General features: G+C 38.1%; 1 protein-coding gene across 3 annotated transcripts in view; it reads right to left on the bottom strand.

The window, feature by feature from the left end:
* The window catches only part of DNAJC13 (DnaJ heat shock protein family (Hsp40) member C13), a 109646-nt gene that overhangs the window by 32466 nt on the left and 58012 nt on the right, over positions 1-19168 (bottom strand). For all 3 annotated transcript variants that reach the window (XR_004904219.1, XM_028519013.2, XM_028519016.2), the window contains 12 exons: positions 18748-18852; positions 17519-17721; positions 16361-16445; positions 13406-13560; positions 11467-11512; positions 9332-9486; positions 7810-8011; positions 6292-6407; positions 5441-5519; positions 3671-3806; positions 1181-1365; positions 692-766 (listed from right to left, as the gene is read on the bottom strand). Coding sequence is in view for 2 of the 3 variants with exons in the window: in XM_028519013.2 (XP_028374814.1) it covers positions 692-766; positions 1181-1365; positions 3671-3806; positions 5441-5519; positions 6292-6407; positions 7810-8011; positions 9332-9486; positions 11467-11512; positions 13406-13560; positions 16361-16445; positions 17519-17721; positions 18748-18852 (1542 nt within the window). In the remaining variant the exon portion in view is untranslated. The remainder of the gene's footprint in view (positions 1-691; positions 767-1180; positions 1366-3670; positions 3807-5440; positions 5520-6291; positions 6408-7809; positions 8012-9331; positions 9487-11466; positions 11513-13405; positions 13561-16360; positions 16446-17518; positions 17722-18747; positions 18853-19168) is intronic.

The following is a 19168-nucleotide window of genomic DNA, read 5'->3' as shown; positions in this document are numbered from 1 at the left end:
CTGGACCTTTATTAAAACGTTTGCTGACCTCTGGATTAAAATATTTTTTCCAGCTTATTAACATTGTAGAATCATAATTCTATTTATGTACTACATTTCAAAGTAGAAGATGAAACTCAAAAAGCCTGTACTCAATTGTTTTATAAGTGTATTCTAAATTTTGCTGGCATAAACAAAGGGTCACAAAAGAGGTGCATTTTACAATGATCTTAATGAATTCTTGATGGATATCCTATCAAAGAATTCAACTATTATAACCATAACAGAAAGTGGGCCAATTAAAATACCAGGGATGGGTAGGGAAGCAGAAAAGGAAATCAGAGAAGGAGGTGAAAGATCAGTGAAATAAGAATGGCAAAACAGCAAATATTCGAAACCAGGTAATGGGGATATAAGGGTTCATTATAATATTCTGTACTTGAAGAAAATAAAAAAGCCAACAGATCACAAGTGATTTAGTGCAGTAATTCTTAAAGTGTGACATACAGACCATCATTTTTACCTGAGAATCTGAATAACCAAGTATATTCTCAGGGCCCCACATGACCCACTGAATCAGAAACTCCGTGGGCAGGGTAGGTGATGCTCAGAAACTATGGTTTAATGAGCCTTCCGAGTGGTTTTCATCGATGCTGAAGCCTTAAATAAAGGCATAGTGTAATTTGCTTGGAACCAAATGTTTCAGCCTCACCTGTACTGACATGTCACTTGGTTTACTAGAACGATTCAAGACAGCCACACAGCGACTAAATGCCTCTTGCAACACCTGCAGAGAAAGAAGCCAGCCATTAAGCTCCCATTCTACTTGAAGACTGAAAAGCCTCTTCTGGAAGAAATAAGTATGAATAACCTTTGAATATTAGACACTTGGTAAGTGAATGTTTGTTCAATCAACATCTGTTAAATAAATAACAAAGGACTCTTTAAAAAGTTTCTTTTTAAATGGTCTCAATAAGATACTTTATAAACAATATTCAGCTCTCCAGTATACATTATGAAATAAAGCTCCATTTCTACCTTTAATTTTTACTAGAATATAGGAAATATAACACTGTTATCTGTTGGCATATTAAACAAACTGTGTCAACTCCGTTTGTACTTGGCAAACTCTCTATTGCCAAGAGTTGTACAATGTGCCTGAACTGGCGTGAAGGCAAACACAAAGGTCACTCCATGTTACCTCGATCCCATTTTCCCTTCTGAGCTCTTCGGCATTGAGGGCGGAGCAGTTGACAGTGTGGAAAGCTAGCTCTACAGCAGCAGGCAACAAAGGTGACTCTTTCGAGAAAAGGAGGTCATCTGAAGTTTCCATTGTTATAGTCCTGATTAGCATGGGATATCCTGCATATTTGTAAGGCTGCAAATCTGAAACAACCAAAGGTTAGTGTTGGGAGAACAACAAACAAAACAAAAACTGACCATACCATGACTTTAGTTGATTTTGACACTGTTCAGTTATGGTGCCTTAAAAAAAAAAAGGATAAAATATTCAACATCTTAAATGTCTCCTAATTCTAGTTTATAAAAAGAAATTAAAACAAGTATAGATCCCTTGGATCTTTTCTAGAAAACTTGGTTTGCTTGATTCTCTAAAATGTTTCCACTACTAGAATATTTTCTGGTGTATTAACTGAATTTAGTGTGTAGTGGTTCTGATCCTCTGCAGAGTATTTACTTCTACACTGTCCCTGTGATCCTCGTAACTTTTCTCCCAATCATAGACAGCAAGACATAGCCAGCACACCAAAGACTGTATTAACAACTGTGATGTTCATACTTTATAAAGAAAAGAGATAGTGAGAGACATCTGATTTAAATGAGAGTGAATATTTTTTAAAAGATTTTATTTATTTATTTTAGAGTGGGGAGGGAGAAAGAGAGAGAGAGAAACATCAATGTGCAGTTGCCTCTTATGTGCCCCTGGGGGACCTGGCCCACAACCCAGGCACATGCCCTGACTGGGAATAGAACTAGAGACCCTTTGGTTTGTAGGCCAATGCTCAATCCACTGAGCCACATCAGCCAGGGCAAGAGTGAATATTCTATATTCTACTTTCTGAATAATAAGTGTACTTTTCTTTTACCAGTTATCGTAAAATGAACATTCAAAAATACTGAATATAATCTGTTCTAGAAATACAAGGTAGAAATAACTCATTAACTGTATTTCGTTAGTTCCATGTGTTGATAACTTTTAAAGAGAAAGCTGAAATGTACAGGTACCTAACTGCTCTGTTCTTTCCACTAACCTGTAAGGCAGGAATATGCAAATTATTGGCTGTGACTTTATAAGTGCCTAATAATCCTTCTTGAAATCAACATGAAACTTTTACTTCTGACCAATAATCTGCCCTAAATGACCTCATATTTAAAGTGATTTTTTTTTAAAAAGCCCACTGCAACCTGTCCTAGTAATCCTAACACATACATGCCTATATTTGGCAAAAAAAGCATAGTGAATAAATTTTAAGCCTATCAGATTAGGTCCCCACCTCAAAACTCACTGGGTATAAACCCCCCTTGAAAAAGTAGAAAACACATCCTGAAAAAAACATTCTGACCTTGATGACAAATCATTGATAAGCCACAAGTGTACCTTGTGGCTACTAGAGTTGCTAGTCATTAAAAAATAACTAATGGTTCAGAAAATGACACCTTTGAACTCAATCTGACTTGTAATAAATGTCATATGACTAAATGCTCACAAATGTGTTCTGTTCACTTCACACACAAAAGTGACGCAGTCACTGCTCTCTAACGACCCCACTACTGGATCCCCCCGCTCTTCCCTCCAGCACGTACGTGGACTGCAACGCCACTTGTCTTCAGTTACCCAACACTGCACCTGCCTGTGTCAGATGCCCTGTCCTGCCTTCCTTCTCTCCCCGCATCACCCTGTAGAGCAAATGGATCACCTACTTGGTGCCGTGAGCCCAGTGCCGTTCCCAAGTCGACGGACACCTGCCATACTGAACCTGATCCGTACCGCAAAGTCCTACAAGTTTTCCACACGGCCCCAGCTCTTTGGCTGCCACTGGCAGGGCTACTGCGAACGGCCCTGCCGGCATGCTGGCAGTCCCCAGTAACCCTGCACCCCTGCACCCCGCTATCACAACTATTTAATCTACAGCAGCGTTTCTCAAACTGAGGGGTGTGACAGCTACCACAGGGAGTAAGTAGTGTGATAAGGAATATATGATTGTTTGAAAAGTTTCTATTGCTTCGAAAAGACCAAAACACTCACATTTCCCGCCTTAGAGGCACTAGGAGTCACGGCAAGTATCGTATTTCACAGGTGATCTAACACTGAGTGACCCCTGAACCAAACACCACAGATCCATTTTTGATGTCATTTAATATGTCTGCTGCTAAATATCTGAACATAAAAATAACCAAGTACCTCCACAGAGTGGAGATGTCCTTCAGTAAGAAATAATGAAACCTTGCTGGAAATGCAAAATACTGTAAGACATAGCTAGGGTGTGGGAGGTATAAAATAACATTTTGGGCCTTCCTATAAAAAAACTACTCTTCTGCTGTATCTAAAATACAATTATAAGAACCTTTTGCAATAACCATTATAAATATATTAAAATATGCTATAGAAACAAGTAACATAGTAGAATTAGCTGGAAGGTAAATTAAAATTCTAAAACAACACATGCCTTACCTTCTTTATGACGGTTGAAGAGAATGCTCTGTGTTTTCAGAATTAAAATTATGTTCTCTGGATCTGGTCCATCCACTATTTTTACTGATTTGGTACATAAAAATTCATATGCTTTATTTACTTTTTCAAACATATCCTGCATGTAACCGAAGATAATTTACTTTTAATATGGAACATCTCAAATCACAACTAAAAGAGAACATAGCTGGTTTTTATTTTACCAATAACTTCTTTATTATTATTATTACTTTTTACATTAAGAAATTCATTCCAGCCCTGGCTGATGTGGCTCAGTGGGCTGGGGCATCATCCCATGAAAGAAGAGCTCGCGGGTCTGATTCCCGGCCAGGGCACATGCCCAGGATGCCAGTCCAGTCCCTGTTTGGGCACTTCTGAGAGGCAACTGATGGACATCTCTCTCCTCTCTCCCCCTCCCTTCCCCTCTCTCTAAAATCAGTAAGCATGTCCTCAGGTAAGGACAAAAAGAAATAAATTGTTTTAAAAAAGAAATTCATTCCAACTGTAATTTAGCTGGTACACTTTTAAGGTGAAACTTTCCCCCCTCAAGAGCTATTCAATGATCTCAATACCATTTACTGAAAATGACTTCCACACTGATTTATACCGTAAGTATTACATTAAACTGCTACACACTAGAGATAGTTTGAGTTATTATAAAAACAATTATGGTAAGAGTTTCACTGAGTACTATGGCAGGCCCTGTGCTAAGTGCTTTACAAACATTACCTCTGTTAATCCTCCAAACAGCCATGTTTGGAAGGTATGTATTATTAGGAAGTATGTATTATTATCCTTGTTTTTCAGACATTAAATTACTTGTCCTAAAGTCACAGTCAGCTGGTGACAGAGCGAAGATGCCCTAAAGCCGCGCACACACATACTACTGCACTATTTCACGTTCCCGGGTCTGTGCGCTCACGCTTGGGCAGTGTCTCGTGTGCTGCTGCAGCTCTATGGGGCACTACAGCGTCTGGTGGGTCGATCCTAGCAATGTAACGCCGACTCCAAGTTCTTCCTGTCTTGATTGTTCTCTCTTCCAGATGAATCTGAATTGCTAAAATTTTCTCAAAACTGTCCTAAGCTTTTGATGTAGAATGCCCTAAGTATTATGTAGAAGTGGCACCTTTTCAATGCTGTCTTCCCATTCAGGGATACTGTCTATCTCTAAAAACAACAATGCATTAGAAATCAGAGGAAATTACTACAAGTTACTAAAAATAAGACTATCGACCCTAGTTTTAATGGTTCTTCTCTGATTTCATTTTTCGTGAATTGGTATTTTAACAGGAAGCTGGAAGAAGCAGTATTAGGGAATGCTGGCAGCAGACGACTTTAAGTTCGAACCAAAATTTCTACTTTTTCAGTTAGATATGAAACTGGATGTCATTAGAAAAAAAATTACACAAAGCAATCTGGATGGCAATGGCATCGTCTACAAATGAATTAAATTAAATCATAAACCTAAATTTCAATTAGTTATGTGAATGCCAATTGGAGTTGATTCTCAAACAGGCACAGGTAAGGAGAAAGAATCAAATCTCTATGTTCCTGGTCTCAAGGGCCGTCTTTCTGGCAAACCGAGGGAGGGCCGTCCATGCAGGGAACTCGGGCTGGAGGATGAACACACACGGGGCACACATCGAGAGGCAGATGCCAGCATGGAGGACGAGCTCACCTGACCTCTGTCTGAGACAGTAACAGAGTAAAGTGATGTCAACCCACAGCCCTGATTCCAAAGGCGGTACCTACCCTTCCTTCCGGATTCTTGTCAGGATGGTACTTCTGGGCAAGTCTGAAGTAAGCTTTTCTAATCTTGCTCTCATCATGCCTGTCGAATAGGAAAACTATTTTATGAATAGAGCAAGGTGCAAGAAAAAATATTTACACAGTCATCTAAAATGATATTGTAAGAACCTTACATTATTTTCTATGATCATATATTAGGTATCAAATTAAACTCAGTTAAATTTAAGTTTATGCTTTATCTTTACACATTAAAAATAAAACCTAAATTTTTCCTATGTAAGGCTATCATTCACTTTCAATACAAAATAATATTTTGCATTTGAAGAACTACGAAATTATTTACAAAGTAATTTTTCCAAAATACCATTCTGAGCTCTATAATCCTAAGTTATTTTAAGCATAGAAATTCAGTCTATACTTAAGAAAATGTCTTTTTTCTTAAGAAAAGGTATTTTGCCCTGGCTGGCGTAGCTCAGTGGATTGAGCGCGGGCTGGGAACCAAAGTGTCCCAGGTTCGATTCCCAGCCAGGGTACATTCCTGGGTTGCAGGCCAGAACCCCCAGCAACCGCACATTGATGTCTCTCTCTCTCTCTATCTCCCTCCCTTCCCTCTCTAAAAATAAATAAATAAAATCTTTAAAAAAAAATCAAACTTAAAAAAAAAAAAGGTATTTTAAATTATAATATTTCCTCTAAAACATCTATTGTACTATAAACTTCACTCATCAAGTGAAATCTGCAATCTTTCCTACACACCTGTCATTCAGTGTGCCAGGGTATTTCTATGAAATCTCTTCCTCGGGCATAACACAAACTGCAACAGGAAGGGGAACACAATACAAAAAGAAACTCACGGTCCCTGTCCTTGAGGGAGATTAAGCACCTCATAAGCATCATCTATTGACATTGTAGGTGGCTTCTTTTCTACTTCCTTCTTCCAGGCCTCAAGGGTATCTTTTAGAAGCTTAACCTTAAAGACAGAGAATTAAAATTTATATCTATTAAAATAAAACTACTTCAGAATATAATTTGTAAGCTATAGAATTCTTGTGCTATGTTTATTTAAACTGACATTTCTAGGCCATCCAATTAATAGTTTTCTGAAATACAAATAACCAAAATCGACCTTCTTAGCACTGCTGAACAGTTAGGTAGAGAAGTATTTGCTGCAGGGCTATATTCTTCTGTTTTTAAAGTGATACTTGTTAAACCAACGCCCAGAAAGCACAGAAAACTCTGAAGTCCCACTGTGGTGGGACAGCGAGCGCTGCACAGTGTCACGCTTCTCACGGTGCTGCCACATTGTTGCTGGTGCACAGGCACTTGAGCAAATGGAAGGAAGCGTGAGCACAAGGGAGCGTGGGCAGCAGTGAGAAGAGAGCTCACATTCAGTGCACGCCTATATGCCAGATTTCATTCTTATATAAAATATCAATAGTACATCAAAACATTGAGATTATGAGAGACAGATACATGATGCCCAGTGAGTAATAATAGAGCTGGATTCAAATCTAGGTTTGACTGAAAAGCCCACACTCTTTCAACTATCCCATGTTGAATCCAGAAAATGCCACAGACTTGACCTGCCTCCATTTGGTCAGAGCACTGTAAAGAGGCAGTGACTGGTGGTACAAATGGCAACTGTTCTGAAACCTTTTAATGGTAAGGGTCACGGTCCACCCTCTGCCCGCTACAGTAACAGTCCAACGGTGGGCTCCCAGGTCTACTTTACTCCAGGCTTCCAGCAGATCCAAAGGCTCAAGCTGGAAAGGTCCCAAGGGCACTGTGGGCGGGCAGGCAGGCAGTAGGCACTACTATACCAATAAGCTGGTCACACTTAATGCCTCATATGTGTGCCAGGAACTGTGTTATGTTCTTTTACGTGAATTCTCAGTTAACCTCCCTAACTACCACATGAGACAGCTGCTGTTATAAGTAGTACTAGTACTATTACCACAACGGAGGTTTGGAGAAGTCAAGCAATATACTGAATGTTACCGAATGGTCAAAATGAGCCTCAATCCCACACTGCCTACCCCCAACATGTGTGAGCTTAATCGATCTGCTATAAAGACAAGCTTCTACCAAGCTATTATAATATATAGCTGTACTATACATATGAAATTAAGTTTGTTTCATTTTTCTCACAAAAGATCAAGACTGTAATATTCCTAATACTCCCTCAAAAATTATCATTCAGTTTGGTATGTACCCCAGTACACTGAACTATACTTGGAGGTATACAGAGCTTGAAGTAGAGGGAATGCTTAAGGAAATGATCATCCTTCTTATCACAGAAGGAGGAAATACCCAGAAGTGATTAGAGGCTATTTTTATATTTTAAGAAGGCACAAATTATTCTGCTAACTTACCGGGTCTTTAATTGGCCAATCTGGAAATCGGAGTGTATCACAAAGTTGTTTGAGGTAATAAATATTACAAAACAGTTCATTCTCCAGCTGTGGATAGTTGATAACGGGGATGGGGCAGTACTGATAGAGTGCTCTCGTGTTACTTTGAAGCCGCGGCGTGAAATCTGCAAGATGGGCAGCAATCTTCTCTATCATGAGGCGCCTACAATTGTAAAAATCTCCAAGCATTATGAAGGAATTATCTGATTTTAAAGAAAAGGTTAAGACAGGTAATCATGCAAGATAATTACATAGATCTTCTTCAGGGTAACTCGATTATTTAGAATATCCTAAGAATATTACTCAGGGTATTCTAAACTTACTATGTAAAAACTCTCAGTGGAGACTACAGAGAAAAAAACTGGTAATACCAGACCTTCCTATTGGAAAAAACCAGTCATGAGATGCTCCAATGGTGTGAAACCTGCATGCAGCACACGGGCACAGCCAGGGGACTCAAACTAGCTGTCACCCCAAGGAAGCTGACTGCACGGTATTTATTTCAGGTAACTTACCACAAGCTGGGATCTGACCCTCATTTAAACAGAAATTTGATGTGACCAGTATGTAAAGCACTACATCTTTTAGATGGGGGAAGCATATTAATCTAATCAATCTCAGGAGAAAAGTATTACATAGAAAAACTGTGTTGTAAACGTTTTCATATACCTATACACTTTTCACCAATGAAAAATATGACTATCATGCAGAACATATTCAAACTGGCAGCCAGCACACTCCAAGCCTATTGGTCAACCTATCAGAGAATCAAAATGCAAACCAGAGGTGAAGTCAGCCAAAGGAGAGTGAACGACTGAGAAGATGGACTTCCATCATCCAGCTGAGGGGACAGAGGGTCCCCCACAGAGGTGGCCCTGACATGGGAACTATCCAGTGCCAAACCTGTCCCCTACAGAGCCTGTCTGAACACTGGCATCTGCTTCGGGGTCTCACCTTTTCCTTGGTTTCCATAGGTGTTTCCTATGGCATTCTCCTCCTAATAAGGACATTTGTTAGGAATGCTGACCTCAAGATTAAGGTCAAAATGTTCTGGCTATGGAACCCTCATTCTAAAATGATTTTGGGTATCTGTAGTCAGGTCCATTTTATGTGGGCATAGTTTTTAATTAGTGGAGTACAGTTCTCTTTCCAAATACCCAAGAAGTATGTCCTGATTTAATCTCCATATATTCCATAAATATATGTTAGTTCTTTGCCTAAAATTTTATCAGTTCTACAAATTGACTTAAGCAGCAGTAGTGACAGCAGGGTCAACTTTATATAAAGCTCTATTAAGGTCACAGAAATTTTGTCAAATCTCATCAGAAATGAAAAAAGCTTATTGCTTTGTCACTTGATTTGGCACCAATGACTATTGTAGCTTTAGATTATTCAACCAGTAAAAGCAGTTCCTTTAATGAAACAAACCAGACAGCAAGAGGCAAAGATTCTGAATATGAAATACAGTCAACTGGCTACTTACCTCATTTCACTGCTCCAGATTGCTTCTGGAGTGTCAAATTCTCCAAGAAAAATCTCAGAAAACTTTTCAGACTCATAATTTTCTAAGTAACAAACCATTGCTTCTGGTAGGATGTGCCCAAGTATACTTCTTTGAAAAATATCTTGTCCTTTTGTCTTTAAAACAAAGCAAAATGTAGTCAGAAACACTAAAACTATCTTTCAATTTTCCAGTGAGAATTTAAAAAAGACAACTGGAGCAAACTGCTTTTGTGCTTTGGAAATTTAGACAGAAATATGGCAAAATGTGCAGTGAAAGGTTTCTGGTATAAACCGGTTTGGCAAGCGCTCCGAGGTGGGAGGTGGGACGAACACCCTCCAGCCCGGCAGCAGCCTAAACCTCTAAACCTCCTCGGGGGTCACGGCTGCCACCTGGCCTTTTACCGAGAGAAACAGTAACAGACAAACCAAGGCCGGCTTAGAAAAGATTTGTATCAATGACTCTGTGTTACATTGTTGGCTACAGCTCCCACGTGTACCTGCTTCTGTTTTCAAAATCAAATCAGTCCAGAAAATCAAGGTCTTTAAAGAATCTGTCCTCAAGAAGGGTGGCTAGGATTTAGATGGAGAATTTCTATTCAAGTAAGTATAATTAACTGTACTAAAACCCCATAATCTCTGGCTGGTCAAATGGAGTCAGGGTAATGGTCACACTTAATCATACTAAATATTTAAATGCATTTCTTTACCTGATGCAAATAAAACCCTAAAGACACTAAGTACTTCTCTTATTTCCTCCTAGGCAAACAGAGAATGTTTTATTTCCTTAGGATCGTGAGATCCTACGAGAACATTTTCAGCATATTATGCTTTATCATTTCAAGAAAGGTAAAAACACAACTGAAATGCAAAACACAAATTGTGCAATGGATGGAGAAAAGTGTTGTGACTGATTGAATGTGTCAAAAATAGTTTGTGAAGTTACACACTGGAGATTTCTGGCTGGATGGTGCTCCACGGCCAGGCGGACCAGCTGGAATATTGACAGCAATCAAACTCAGTCATTAATTGAGAACAATCAACACTGTACCATGTGGGAGATAACTGACATACTCAAAATATTCAACTCAATAAAGTTACTGGTAAAAATGAAAATTTTTCCTTCTATGGAAAAAAAACTAAACAGCCCTTTTGACCAGCCCAATATATAATTTCTCATATAAAATTTGAAAAAAAAAAAGATTATGTATGTATAACTGCACAGACAAAAGGGAAAACAAATGCCCAAAATGATTAATACTACATTAAAGTGGTAGCATTAAAGGCAATTTTTAAAAACTCTTTCATATTCTCATTTTCTCTTTGTATAAAGCTATGAAAATTATACTATCACAGCCATCTCTTTAATATTATCGGACAGAGGTTGTTTTCTAGTGCTTCACTGGCTGCTCTACAAAACAGGCAGTTTAATCTAGTGTCAAGGTGGTGTAACGTTCCCTGCTTAGTCTCTCCTAAACAATGGTCTGGTTTGGGTTTATTATTCTGCTCCAAACAAAATCTGAAAATCAGTGCTCCATGAAACCAGCCTAACGAAATTTGAAACGCCCTTCAGTTATATGTTGACAATAATGCACATATTATGTTTCAGGTTGTCACAGCTACCAGGGTAAGTCTCATCTTTTTCTCAATTCCTACTTTTCCTTCTCAGTAAAACGGCAAGAACACTTGAAAGCAGCTAAAAAATTAAGTAGCTTCAAAAAAGAAACTTAGCACTTCTGCCATCTTGGAATCTGAACAAAAAGAAAGTTGAAGTCCTAATGAATGTTACCTGATTATATGAGACCAGGTATTGAATGTATTATTTATGAAAATTAATCCAAATTGTACACAAAGGGAACAAGTTATATTCAGTGGTGTCAGGTTACAATTGACAGCTTCAATTTGAACATTAAGTCTAATGCAACATTTATTTTCACTTAAAAACCATTAGCTTATTAGACTTTCCGTATGTAAGGTACCAGAAGGAAACAAGTGACTAAAGCAATCCCTGCCCTCAAGTGCTCATAATCCAGTGAACAGACACAGCTCAGGAAACTTTGTTGCCAAGACAGTTTACCCAGTGTGATATTTTGTATTCAAAGGATTCATCTGGCTTACCTCCTCTGACTTGAAAGCCTGTTTGGTGTGTGTGTACTTCAAAAATCTAGGGGGAAAAAATTACTTATCAGACACAGGAACTGGTTTATATTTAGTAACTTCGTTTTCTAAAGATGAGGTCTTTATATATAAATAAAAGCCATAAAAGGCAACTTATAAATCCATATTGCCAAAATGTTTAATGTCTAATTAAGCCAAGAACTTAAATGATTTAGAAAGGTTTTAAAATTATGGCCATATTATACAATTTTAAGAAAAAAAATGAAAAATGCATGCACAATATAAGTATGTTTATATTCAATATGTGTATTAAAATACTAGATGATAAAATTCTTATATTATTTGGTAAAGTGGTGTAGTGCTGAGTAATTTCCCCCTATTCTTCTAATTTCTAAATTTTCAGAAATATAAAATACTTTTATAATGAAAAATTTTAATGAAATCGATGAGGTACTCATACACACACACAAAATCAATTAATCTCTCCACATACAATTCAAACAACATATCATTGGAGTTCTGTCTGTCCAAGACGGAGGCGTAGGTAGAAATGCTTCACTTCCTCACACAACCAAAAGCAGCACAACAACAAATTTAAAAACAGTAAACAACCAAAACTACCAGAAAGTCAAGCTGCACTGAACTCCAACAGCCAGGGGAGTTAAACATTCATCTAGACAGGTGCGCCGAGACAAAGAAATATGGCCCAATGAAAGAACAGATCAAAACTCCAGAAAAAGAGCTAAGCAACGAGGAGAAAGATAACTATCTGATGCAGAGTTCAAAACACTGGTAGTCAGGATGCTCATAGAACTGATTGAGATCAGTCGCAAAATGAGGGAAGAAATGAAAGCTACACAAACTGAAAAAAAGGAAAATATACAGGGAACCAAGAGTGAAGGGATGGAAACTGGGACTCAAATCAATGTTTTGGAGTAAAAGGAAGATATAAACATCCAATCGGAACAAAATGAAGAAACAAGAATTCAAACAAACGAGGAGAGGCTTCGGAATCTCTGGGACAACTTTAAATGTTCCAACATCCAAGTCATAGGGCTGCCAGAAGGAGAAGAACAAGAGCAAGAAATTGAAAGCTTATTTAAACAAACAGTGAAGGAAACAGAGTGCCAGGAAGTCCAAGAATCTCAGAGAATCCCAAAGAAACTGGACCCAAAGAGGAACACAGCAAGGCACATCATCAAGTTACCCAAGATTAAAGAGAAAAAGGGAATCTTAAAGGCAGCAAGAGGAAAGGATATAGTTACCTACAAAGGAGTTCCCATAAGACTTCCCATAAGACTGTCAGCTGATTTCTCAGAAGAAACTTTACAGGCAAAGAAAGCCTGGACAGAAGTATTCCAAGTCATGAAAGGCAAGAACCTACATCCAAGATTACTCTATCCAGCAAAGCTATCATTTAGAATGGAAGGGTAGATAAAGTGCTTCCCAGATAAGGTCAAGTTAAAGGAGTTCATCATCACCAAGCCATTTTATATGAAACGATAAAGGGACTTATCTAAGAAATAGAACAAGATGAAAACTATGAACAGCAAAACAACAAGAAACTCACAACTATCAATATCTGAACCTCAAAAACTAAGCAAACTAGAACAGGAACAGAATCACAGAAATGGAGATCACAGGGAAGGTTATCAGTGGGGATGGGGAGAATGGGTGGGGTGGGGGGGTGGGGGAAGGTACAGGGAATAAAAAGCATCATTAGTAGGCATAAAATAGACAGAGGGAGGTTAAAAATAGTATAGGAAATAGAGAAGCCAAACAACTTATATGTACGACCCACTGACATGAACTAAGGTGCGGGTGAATGCTGGAGGGTAGGGGAGAGCAGGGTGGAGGGTGGATAAAGGGGAGAGAGAAATTGGGACAACTGTAATAGCATAATCAATGAAATATACTAAAAAAAAAAAAGTGTTCTTACCGAGCCACAGGAAGCACATTGGAACCTGTGTACATCATGATGAAGAAAAACACTCCACTAAGATAAAGACGAGGTAACTGTGGGTTATCCTGCATGATGTGGTATAACAAAATAGCCACCTTCTCAACAAGGATTGGGTCAAAGGTCAGCAGGAGCTAAAAGCAAAATAAAATGTTTTTTTATTGGGTTGTAAAAAACTTGCAATATCATTATTCGTTTTAGGATTATGTATTTTTGTGCCGAGGCCATAATTACTTGTAAGTAGGAAGCTTGTCTATCAGACCAAAAAGATTTGAAAGTGATTAATTTTATTACATTTAATACAGATATATAAAATATCAAAATTAATCAAAACTTATTCAGAACAAGTCCAAACATGCCTGCAGCTGTTTGTCATGATTACAGGTAAAATTGTTTCTTGTGTAGGAATCTTATGACAAAAGAAAACAGAAAAGCAGCTATATTTCGGGTTATTTCAGATCAGCTATGTGGAAGTGAACCATCCTCTAAAGAATACTTGAGAACCCAAGGAGCAGGGCAGAGAAGAAGGCAAGAAGGTAACCCAATACCAGTAGTATTCTGCTACCAGAAAGTACCAAAGATGTGGTATCTAGAAATTTGAACTGACAATACTAAAAGGAAAATCTGAGACTACACTAATGAATGGGGGCTAATAAAAATCATATAACATTGCTAGAATAAATACTTGATAAAAAATTTAGTAAGTTTTATCTTAATAATTAAGTAGCATTTCAGTTTTCTATAAAAAAATTACTTCCAAAGAAATCTCCAATTTGGTGTCAAATATTACTAGTAAAAAAATATTACAAGAGTAAGTACTAGCTCAGACCAAGAATCTAGATCAAGTTGTAGATTCACATGAGACTGAGTAGCTACATGTCTTTTTTAAATTGATTTTAGAGTGAGAGAAGGGTGTAGAGAGAGTACAAAAGAGAGAGAAGCACTAATTTGTGGATCCACTTATTTACACATTCATTGGTTGACTCTTGTATATGTCCTGACTAGAGATCAAACCCGCAAGTCTGGTGTAGCAAAACAATGTTCTAACAAACTGAGCAACCAGGGCAATAACTATGTCTTTAAGTAAATAGTTTAAATTTCTGTGTTTTGGGGTCTTAACCTGTTTGACAAGGTATTTAAGTATTTAGTACTACGACATATTTTCAAAGGAAAGATTAAGATACAATAACATAGGATTTCCCTAGTGTTTTTTTTTTTATAAATAATTCATCTGTGGGTTTTTTTTAAAGATTTTATTTTATTTATTTTTAGAGAGGGAAGGGAGGGAAAAAGAGAGAGAGAAACATCAATGTGGGGTTGCTGAGGGTCATGGCCTGCAACCTAGGCATGTACCCTGACTGGGAATCGAACCTGCAACACTTTGGTTCGCAGCTCGCGCTCAATCCACTGAGCTACACCAGCCAGTCCCTAGTGTTAATGGTGGTTGTAATTAAGGACAACATCACTTTAACACAATATAAAAATTAGCAAGCAAAAAAACAAAATATCTGAAACTGACTTAAACCAAAAGATGCAGGACATTCGCTGGTATCTTAGTGGTACCTCAGACCACTCTAAAAATTCTTAATGTATACCAAATGCTCTTCAAGTCGAATGAAGAACAAAATCTGTACCAACCAAATATAGATAATGTCCCTGAAAACTACTACTACCTAACCATGCTTAGCAAGATTGTCTCTCAGAATATAGAAAATTAAAAAAAAAAAAAAGCAAAACAGCCTCTCAAAAATATTTACTGAACTCAGTATAGTTAAAAGTAGCTACTTTTATTGTTTAAATTCTTCTTTTAAATCATTTTAATAGTTTAGATATTACTAAAAAACTGGGTAATTAAAATAGGCCACCCCCCCCCCCCAAGCTTTATGTTATGTTGACCACATCTCCTATATTTGTTTTTCAGTTGTCCTTTCAGGGTCTGAAATTCAGCAGCATTTGTGTTTACTTCTTTCCTTTCAGTTTCGTAAGTCTTGGAAAACGTTTGGGAGAATTAGATTTTCCAGATACAATCCTTCATCTACATGCTGAGGGTCCAGAATAGAAACCAAACGCCTCCCAGTGTACCACCTCCCATATGCAGCAGCACAGTCCTTTAGGCAGGGTAGGGGGTGAGCAGTGGAATATTAAGAAACAATAACTGCACTGCACTCTCATTTAGGCATCTGAACAGAAATGTCCACAACAGAAAAGAACACATATTTTGAAGTGCAGGTATGCTTACATAACAGAAGCTGGCAAAAAAAGGGGGAGGAGGAAAGGAAGTTGATAAGGCGCTGTTACTGTCAACAGACAGGAGGAAAATACTGACCTGAAATTTTCTGGACCTGACTTACTTAAGTTTAATGCTCACTTAGAGTTGGGGTAATTTAATTCCCAAGGAGAGAAAGGGGAAAAAAAGAGATGCTTTAAGATGTATCCTACATAATCCCAACCCAATGCTTTAGATCAGCTGCTATCCATGGAAACATAAGTGGGAAGAGTCAAACTCTGAGGCCAGCTGATGAGACAGCGTGTGTTTCATAACATATAACCTCCCACGGCCACACGTGTGGCCTGCTGGGGTGCTCGCCAGTATTCCTAACAGCATCAACCTGCACCACACACCAGAGGACATCACCTTTCAGTTATTACAACGGTGTGATTTTAACAACGGAGAATAAGCAAAACCTTCTGAGAATAATTCTAGAGTCTGGAGGCTTTCCATGATTCGGTTCTTGGATACACACTCTTCCAGTCTGTTCAGAGGATCAACTCAATTAGGGGTCAGTGAAATAACTGTCATCCAGGGTTCAGGTTTTTTGAAAATGGAACAGACTACATGGAAGTGAAACAAAGACTGGGGCTTACAGTAAAATTAAATTAAAAAAAAAAAAAAAAAAGATTCTCAAATGATCCCTAGTTTGTAACGTAACTCACCTGAATAATGTGGGGGAGGCAAGCACTGTCTGACAGCAGCCTTTTCACTCTGGGTAAAGGCCGAATGATGGCATTATCTTGATCCCTAGAAAATATTTTCTAAGGTCAACTTTTACTGTATTTATTAAAATGTGTATGATGACAGAGCATATGACATTCTACTAGGCATGAAGCAGTTACCTTACTTTTTGTTAATGAAGGACTAAGCTCTCATACAGCTGGGAACATGGTTAGGTATTTGGCTTAAATCTATTTGGCTGTTTAATATGACTTCATTTCCTTCCATAAGATTTCCTTGATAAACAGTACCCTAGAAGAGCCAGAGACTCTTATTTATTATTTAATTGATTAAACTTGGTGCTGTCCAACACTGTCAGCGGATATTTCCCCCCAAAGGGCGTATCAAACTTTGTCATGTAAATTGAAACCTTAACTCACCTATTCTCAGTATTTTCCAAGTATAGCCTTAATTTAATGCTACATTACTTCTAAATACTATTTATGTGGCTTTAAGTCTTATCTGAATTTTAAAGAGAACCAGAACCATGAAAGCCTCAAGTGTTATAAAATTGTCAGTTTCTCAGTAATTTTCATCACAAAATATCTTTAGTACAGTAATAAAACAAAATGATATATATGTGAATATTTTACAAAGATTGCAAAGTTTCATTCAAGGGTCTTCATTGCAATTGTCAGTGGCTAACAAATTCTCACCTTCACTTGTGAAATGGGGCGACATTTGGGTCCAGACTCCCGCTTTTAGGCCAGGAGTGACTAACCCAACAGGCCAGGGCCTGGCACCCGCCACTTCCTACAGGCTGCACTGTGCTTATTTCAGAAGTTTAACCTAATTCACAGGAGCAGCAGTGGTTACTACTGCTACAATGCAGCTAGTAAGCCTCCATCTAATATTATTTGAAGTCTCCCAAAGAGAGATCCTTTTAGCTACTTTGTCAACATAATTTACATATTATTTCTTTATATCTTTTTCAAAAAGCTCCAAAATTCAAAGCAGCGTTCCCCCAAGGCCACAGATGGAACACCTTAGCTGAGTCACCAGAGTACTCCCACGCCATCACAGATGGAGCACCCTTACAAATGGGAGGAGATGTTTAAGAGTCCCTGTTAACCATATGGAAGTGTTCAATTACATTTTACCTGCTTGGAAAATATCCACACATTGTGATCAACATGTTCAATATAAGGGTAGCAAGGTCAGTTTCATTTAGCACAGCCTGTCCACTGGCTAACAGACACCACTTAAGCTGAGGTATTGCCTGTAGTGGTCGCCATCCATCCATGCCCTGAGCCCAGCATCTGGTCTTTGCGTTTAACGTTCCTTTGGTCCACAATTCTTGCATCTAAATGAAAGCAAAGCATCATTATTATAAGCAGATAAGTAAAGCTAAACAAAAGCGTTTATTAGTGTTCTCTATTTTCTAGTAAATACAGACTAAACTATAAAGTAAACATGCAAGTTCACTACTAAATAACAACAAACTTTTGTTGACAAGCTTTCAGGAACTCAAATTTGGCTACTAATGTAAGAAAATGACCATTCAGCTGATCAACCTGCGGAGTGCAACACTGGATGAAATAAAAACAGCAGGCAGAGTGTAAAATGACCAAATTATACAAACAGAAGGCTTGGCCTTTTATAAAATTATCTGGCTAAATTCCGACTGAGACTGGAAAACTGAGAATGGGAGGGCAGGCCCACACAGCAGACGTTAAGACGGAAACTGCTGCCCTGGCAGGTGGGGTTCAGTTGGTTGGCGGGTGGTCCCACAAACTGAAAGGTCGCAGCTTGATGCCCAGTCAGGGCACATGCCTGGGTTGCAGGTTTGATCCCTGGTCTGGGCACATACAAGAGGCAACCCCCCGATGTTTCTCTCTCACATCAATGTTTCTCTCCTTCTTTCTCACCCTCCCTTCTCCTCTTCTCTACAATCAACAAGCATGTCCTTGGGTGAAGATTATATATATATAAAGATGGAAATTGCCTTTGGACTGTACAGGTAATTTTGAATAAATTTTCAGACTATATTAAAATTTCCTGTTCATACCATAAAGAAGCATCATAGTCTGACATAACTGTGAAGGTAGCAATTGTTATATAAAATTCATTAAAAGCCTGAGTGCTACTTCCATAACAACTGCATTAAAACACTAAGGTTTGAAGGGATGATTTTGTATATGTGTATGTATGTGTTTTCTGGAAATGCACGCCATCTAATCTTTCACGTGGAAATGGAATCAAGAGCCCTTAGAGCTAATGACAGTAATTCAAATTCCAGTTTTAAAATATTCCAACACCTCTATGTGTGCTAAGCACAGGGGAACGAGAAAGCTGAGCCTTCCATGAAGAACTTCTCTGAGACACATACCTCATGAAATCCATACGGGCCACTCCTCTCCTTGTCTGCGTTGCCAAAGTACCATTCCTTTTCACTCTCTCTCTTCATGTCTGGAGCAGCTTCGATGACATTGCTCTAAGTTTGTAAAAGATTAAGTTATTTTGCAAGGCAGAAAGTTAAGGGAACAGAGGTCATAAAAAGTTATACAGTACTAATTTCTTAGGTCTCATTCCTTTAGAGATTCACCTAAAATTTTAAGAGGCCTTCTTTTAAGAGGTAAGGGTTAGTACAAAAGAGTAACTTCATTATTAAAATGCATTTGAAATAAATGGTTCCTGCGTCCCCTTGGCAATCTAAGCTAAATTCAAAGACATCTATATTCCTGAGGGTCATTTATAAATTCTCAAGGCACTAAAATTTTAGTAGCAAAAAAATAAATAAATAAAAATTG

This window comes from Phyllostomus discolor, chromosome 7, assembly GCF_004126475.2.
Source record: "Phyllostomus discolor isolate MPI-MPIP mPhyDis1 chromosome 7, mPhyDis1.pri.v3, whole genome shotgun sequence".
Lineage (NCBI taxonomy): Eukaryota > Metazoa > Chordata > Mammalia > Chiroptera > Phyllostomidae > Phyllostomus > Phyllostomus discolor.
Note: the sequence above shows the minus strand (reverse complement) of the source record. Positions and strands in the feature narration are given on the sequence as shown.